We start from the raw sequence: 6657 nt of genomic DNA, 5'->3' as shown, positions 1-6657 counted from the left end.
GGCTTAAGCAGCCAATTTATTATTTTTTTATCTCATGGAAATTCTTTAACAATCTCAGGTTCAGGTCTATTTCTGTCATGCATACATTCAACATACTGTGAAGTATTCAAGAATCATGATTGTGAGTGGCGGATCAGGGAAATCGCTGACCTCATCCAAGACGTTCTCGACAAGTTCTGATTGGAAAGCCGAGAGAAGCCGCGAAACTTTGTCCCACAACATCGAAAGCATCGAAAGTAGTTTTGAGATAGAACTCCGTCCTACTTTCTCATCGTTTATGTTTTATCAGCATGGAATTTGGATTTGAACAAGTCGGTTTGTTTGATACGGAAGACTGATGAATATGTTTGATTGCATGGCGTGGAGGCTAATTGGAACTAAAAAAAATAATTCATCGATCAGCTAAAATCATGGATACAACAGTACAAGGGGTAACAGCACACTGATATTACTTAAACGGAACACCACACGAACATATGGTTTGCATGAGTGTGAGTATGAATATAGCCGCTGCCACCAGAACGTAAAACGCTGTGAGCGGAGAACTGAAATGAGTGTGCTTTATCGTTGCCAATCGTTTATTCCACGGGTTACTAAGATGAAGGTTTAGGCCATCACAGAGCTCGTTGAAGTGGAAGTGTTCGCGCCTTAACATGCTTCCTCTGACGATGCTATCGATTGACGCGACCACGTCTTGGTGATCCGCGAGCTTGGTCTCGATTAGGCCTTTGCGAGTGAGCAAATCAACGGCCTTTGCAGAGTCGACAAGGCGATCGAGGACAAAGACATAGTCGTTGACGTAGTACTCGAGCATGTGCAACTGCTCGTACGCGAGGACGTTCAGGAAGAAGCTCTCCATGGATCTCCGTACCCTTAGAAGAGGAATCACCAGAGTCTTTCCGCGGAAGTTTATGTCGAACAGGTTTTTGGTGGGTCCCACCTCGAAGTTGACACCGGCCTCGTAGAGCTTGGTCGCGCTCGGAACCGTCAGCGTCTTTATTACCATTTTCGAATGAATGCCTGCGGGTACGTGGAACTTCCGGAAGAAATCGACGAAATGCATGATTTTAGTTTGTTGTTGTGTCATCCTAGTCAAGAGATCGTCGGGGCAGCCTCGTTCGCCCATGTAAGCCTTGAACCGGAAGAACTTGTGGGTGAGTTGGATGAGAGAAATTCTCTCCGCACTTGGAGAGCTTCCTATCACAATGCTGTGTTGATCTTGAGGGAGCCTCAGTTTGGCGAGCTCGAAAATGTCCTCCAAGAGGAAAAACGGAATCTGATTCTCGAGAAGCATCAGATCGTACCGAACATCCACAACCTTCATTGGCTTTTGGAACAACCGATCGCCGAGCTGCTTAACTCCTTCATAGTTCCTGAACAGAATCTCGACAAGGAAGGCCAAGTCTAGGATGATCATCTCCACGAACTCACGGGTTTTAACGTCTTCGAACCGCTCGGCGTAAAGTTTGCGCACAGTCTCTTCCCGTTGCTCTGCGAAGATCGCGTAAGTCTCGATACTTAAACCGGTCCTTTCGAGGAAGCTCTCCAGGTAGAGAAATTTCTGTTCTTCCATGGCTTTCAGAGCTTCTTTTCCATGGTGAATCGGGCCGATGGAGACGACTTTGGGGGTGTAGGCCCTTCGGTTCCCATGGTAGATACGCTCTGGGATCCGGTAGATGCAACAATCCGACGAAAATTGCTTGTTTTTTCCCAATCTCCTTTTCAACGAAGCCACCAAGTCCTCGTTCTCTTGAACCGAAGAAGCGTTGCTCGTTCCATTCATCTTCAAGTGCTGCCTGTGCGGAATATGAGAGCCTTTTAATTATTCTACATGAATAACTATTGCACACATATATATATATATACTTTAATTGACTTGTAAGAGTTTTTTTTTCTTCTGAAAGGAAAAGGGTGAAAGAAAACAGAGGGATACAATCAAATAATGAATAGGCTAATCCAGATTTTCACATTCAAGCGATTTCCATCTTGTATAGACAATGATTTAGTAGGTCTGGCATATAGCATCATCAGAAGTGAAACAATTAAACCTGGTAATTAACCAGATCAGCAGCACGAGTCTAAATGGGTATGGTCAAATTCTAATGGATATTCAAATGAAAAAAAAAAAAAAATATAGATTTTAAACATTTTCGAGCAACTTTAGAGAAAGGATAAGCACCTGAGACGACGAGCTGCAAAATCGACCAGATATGGAGCGCAGGTTCAAGCAAACGAGATTATCAGAATCTCTATCAACGTCACAAGTGCTAAAAAGGGCAACTACATGCGAATTCAGATGCCACCCACTAGTGCTAAAAAATCTTTCCATGGGTGAGAAACATTCAAAGATGCAAATTTAAAAAGATAAAATGTTTATAAAAAAAAATTAATAATAATAAAAAAAATAAAGTAAACATAAGAGATGTGATTCTCATCTACAAGTGGTCTGTTTAAATCTAATTCTTTGCCGGGAAGTAGGGACGAATTTCCGAGGATGTTTCGTTAACTTATTACTTGTTGACGACTTTGATTCCTTTATTGGAACCCTTATTTCTATTAAGACTCCTAAATATATATATATATATATATATATATATATATATATATATATATATATATATATCGCCGAGGTATATTTTTCTGTAGCTAAAATCATTTGTAATTTAAATTACATAAAAGAACTTGTAATCTAAATTACATGTACTTGTAATCTAAATTACATGTACTTGAAATCTAAGTCATAGTAATCTTACATGACTTGACTTGTAACCCTTAAGATTGCAATCTACAACTGACTAACAACTGCACATTCATGCAAGGTAATCCGTCAATGATCATATAAATCACTAAATGTAACAAATCAATTTATAGAAATGCCTTAAATAACGAAACTAAAGGAGCTTCACATACATCCTAAATAGTTGGATCATTATAACTAATCCATACTAAACTCACAATTATTCTCATTTCAAACCAATTTCTTCCTTTGTTACAGACAAAAGACACCAAGTTATATTGATTAATGTTATTCTTTGTTAGAAAATGCTATATTAATCTTTCCGCCCTTTCTAGAACATTAAGGAAATTCTAAAGAACAATCTCGAAGCTAATCCATCGCCAAAATGCTCCGTGCTATTTCCTTGTACTTGTCCTTCGGTGTCACCCAGACTCTTCAGTTCATCAGCTTCTCTAGTCTCCGAACCAAAATTATTCCTCGACACTGGAACCCGGAAAGAACCGGGCTACTTAATGAACGAAAGCTTGCAAAAATGATAAGCATGTGTCTTGATTGTAACCAAAGGACTCCTATAAAGCATGCCATGTCATACTTCACTTACCCGCAAGATTGGGAACACCAACAAAAACTTGAACCCTAAATTTAATCATAATTTTCTTAACGATAATTTGAGAGAACAAATACAACAACATTCAGTTGAATACCTCGTAGACCTCCATCTTCTATATTTTTCCAACATTTGACTGCTCCATTTCTACCCTGACTGTATATCATTTGTTTTTTTTTTAAAAAACACCAATTAGACATAGAATATACAACCCTCTTATGTTCATTAAAGATCGGCATTTTGTCGAACATATCGTGGACGCTATCTAACGCATCGTGAAGTCTGTCTAACCATGGCACAAACGAGTTTCTATTCGTATTCATAAACATACATGTAACATCAGGATAGGGAAATAAAAGAACTGACTTTCTACCTATGCTTATTATTTGAATCTTCTCACAAAAAAGAGTGAGAAGTCAGGATTGACGAGTGATTTTTTTATCTCAATTTTTTTTTAATTACACAAAGTTGAGGTTGTGATCCTAAATTATTGTTGTCAACAAAATATGATTGCGGATTTTTTAGAGGACTCCAATTGAGGCTGTGAAATTGTTTAAGGGCTGTGACAGTTTTGTCTTTCTTTTTTGAGCAAAAGTAATCGAGAAGGAAAGAAGAGTGGCCATGTATTTGGTTGTTTAGGGTGTGAAGCATGGAATCAATCGGTAGAGTATTACTCTGCTTTTAAGTTCTGTGTTTGAAATTTGTCAAACGCTCATTAAATCACACAAAAACGGCATCTAATCACACGTATTTATGTATCAGCCACCTTTTTTTAAGTTAAATACGTGTTAGATTTTGATTGGAATAAACATAATGAATAAGGCGGTTTAGCTTAAGTTATCGTTCTATGCCACTTGTTTTTTATGTTTCTTTTTGTTATGCTAGAAGATAAAATATAGAGGACCCATGCTTATCTACACATATATGTAGAGGTAATAGATATATATATATATATATATATATATATATAATAATAACGATAATAATAATAATGTGATTTTAAAAATAAATAAATAAAAATTGCTAAACTGACTCGTAGTAGTGTAATCATGCATCTGTTGGTTTCAAATTCTGAAAACTTGCTGGGGAATTTGATCGCGCACCTTATGTGCACAAAAGATAAACGCATAAAGCAAAGGAAGCTGCGGGAGTTTTTACTCTGATGATTTTTTATTCTCAAATGAAGAGAAAAAATACAAGGCTGAAGTTGATTATCTACTTGCAACAACAACACATATTTATAGGTGTTAATCGCGTTATTGGATTAGCATTCAGAACCGTCCGTGGTTCGATCTAGGGTCGGACCCTATGACCGCACGTAGGTTAGGTGTGGTGAAGTTCTTCTATTCTCGTCATCTTTGCCTCATCGGAAAGTGGTTTCCGGTTCCTCGTCACTTCGCCAATAGTCGGCCTTCGTGTTCTTCACGTTCTTCGTGTTCTTCACGTTCTTCGTGTTCTTCGCGTTCTTCGTGTTCTTCAACCGGAAAGTGGTTTTCGGCTCCTCGTCACTTCGCCAATAGTCGGCCTTCGTGTTCTTCGCGTTCTTCGTGTTCTTCGCGTTCTTCAACCTGAGAATCAAGAAACATGAACTAGGGCGCACAGAGGGTTTTCCCCCGACGCGCGCTCCGATGCTCAACATTAGCAGATGTGGGGTGGGGGGGTCTCATCTTGTCTCCAGAGGGTAGAGAGATGAAATGTTTCTCTAGTGAGAGAGAGGCATAGTTTTTCAAGTCCATAGAGAACTTACCTTGAGAGAGAGTTGAAAGGGTTATTTATAGGATTTTGAGTGTGCAAAGTTATGGAAACTTGGTCAGAAGGATTCTCCGGTTTTGTGGATTTTACCGGAGGGATCCTCCGGTTTTGTGAGTTTTACCAGAGGGATCCTACGGTTTTGCAGGTTCTACCGGAGGGATCTTTCGGTTTTGAAGATTTTACCAAAGAGATCCTTCGGTTTTGGGAATTCTACCGGAGGGATCCTCCGGTTTTGTGAATTCTACCGGAGGGATCCTCTGGTTTTTGGGATTTTACCAGAGGGGTCCTTCGGTTTTGGGGATTTTGGGGATTTTGGTAGAGGTGCCCTCCGGTTTTAGGTCATTTTTTTGCTCTCGGGGTGTCATTTTCACTTCATGAAAAAGATGGCATAACAATAGGTACCAAAAAAACAACGTAAACTTAAATTGCCTAACCAAGGAAACGTAAATATTAAAACTCATCAATTACATTATTATCTTAAATAATAATTAAAAGCCTTGTAACTGTTTAACTGATCCAATGAATAAGATCAGTTTTTTTTTCCACCTCATGTCAAGTCTGGCTTAGACTCACAATCTCCCCCATAAGCTTGACTTGGTTCAAGGTTCTTCACGCCGAGCAGCTCCCACATCTCCGCGAATTTGACTCTTGCTAAGGCGTTGGTGAGAATATCAGCACGTTGCTCTCCGGTGCTTACGAACTCCACGACAATCTTTCAGTTCTCGACACACTCACGAATGAAATGGAAGAGAGTGTCGATGTGCTTGCTGCTTCCATGAAATTTGTATCTATTCAGAAAAATGTAAGACATCCGAAGTTGTTTCTTGTTCCTTACGGGAAAGTCTTTAATCTATTTGTTCGGGTTCTGTCATAGGAATACAATTGAATATGATTATGGGTTTGATACCGACATTATTCATGATCTTAGTTGAGCGGAACAACATCGTTAATGAATCCAATCCCGGGTATGTTATTATTTCTTTGAATGGTACTCTTTTAACCGAAAAGCAGTTCTTGATCAGTGCGATTGCAGACTTGTTGTCGACGTAGAGAGTTATCGGCTTTGGCTCGCTTCCGGTCACCTCGCTCAACAAACTTCTCAGCCACAGTGCTTGGCACGATGCCGCAATGGCTGTCATGAACTCTGCCTCACAGGATGATAGAGCAACGGTTCGCTGCTTCTGGGATTGCCAAGTGATCAGATTCCCGTTGAGATAAAACATCATCCCTCCGGTGCTTTTTCTGCCATCTATAGCACCGGCTAGATCGCTGTCAGTGAAACCGACAAGTTCTTTAGCTTTTCTTCCTCTTTTGTACTGAATCTCGTGCATCGTTGTTCCATTCACATAGCGGAGAATGTGCTTCACCGCCTATTGGTGTAGAGTAGTAGGTTGCTCCATGTAACGACTCACCATGCCAACTGCATATGAGATATCAGGTTGAGTATGGGTCAAGTAGCTGAGACACCCGATGACGCGCCTATACTTAGTGGGATTCACAAAGATTCCTTCCGCATCCTTTCCGAGCTGTAACTTTGCTTCCATTGGATAATTGCTCGGGT

The 6657-nt window shown here is 40.0% G+C and overlaps 1 protein-coding gene and 1 long non-coding RNA gene across 2 annotated transcripts; both read right to left on the bottom strand.

The window, feature by feature from the left end:
- Positions 1 to 378: 378 nt before the first annotated feature.
- LOC149398311 (UPF0481 protein At3g47200-like) lies at positions 379 to 2579 on the bottom strand. The gene is made up of 2 exons (XM_089615133.1): positions 2180 to 2579; positions 379 to 1796 (listed from the first exon to the last, which is right to left on the bottom strand). The coding sequence occupies exon 2, from the start codon at positions 1781 to 1783 to the stop codon at positions 449 to 451; it is 1335 nt and encodes a 444-aa protein (XP_089471259.1). The 5' UTR covers positions 1784 to 1796; positions 2180 to 2579; the 3' UTR covers positions 379 to 448.
- Positions 2580 to 2851: 272 nt separating this feature from the next.
- On the bottom strand, positions 2852 to 3709 carry LOC149398310 (uncharacterized). The gene is made up of 2 exons (XR_016297066.1): positions 3442 to 3709; positions 2852 to 3306 (listed from the first exon to the last, which is right to left on the bottom strand). It is a non-coding gene; the product is annotated as an uncharacterized LOC149398310 (long non-coding RNA).
- Between the last annotated feature and the right edge of the window lie 2948 nt (positions 3710 to 6657).

Source organism: Urtica dioica, chromosome 5 (assembly GCF_054948205.1).
Source record: "Urtica dioica subsp. dioica isolate 48M chromosome 5, U.dioica_male_clone48M_v1_H2, whole genome shotgun sequence".
Taxonomy (NCBI): Eukaryota; Viridiplantae; Streptophyta; class Magnoliopsida; order Rosales; family Urticaceae; genus Urtica; species Urtica dioica.
The sequence above is the reverse complement of the archived record's forward strand: the minus strand, read 5'-3'. Positions and strand labels throughout refer to the sequence as shown.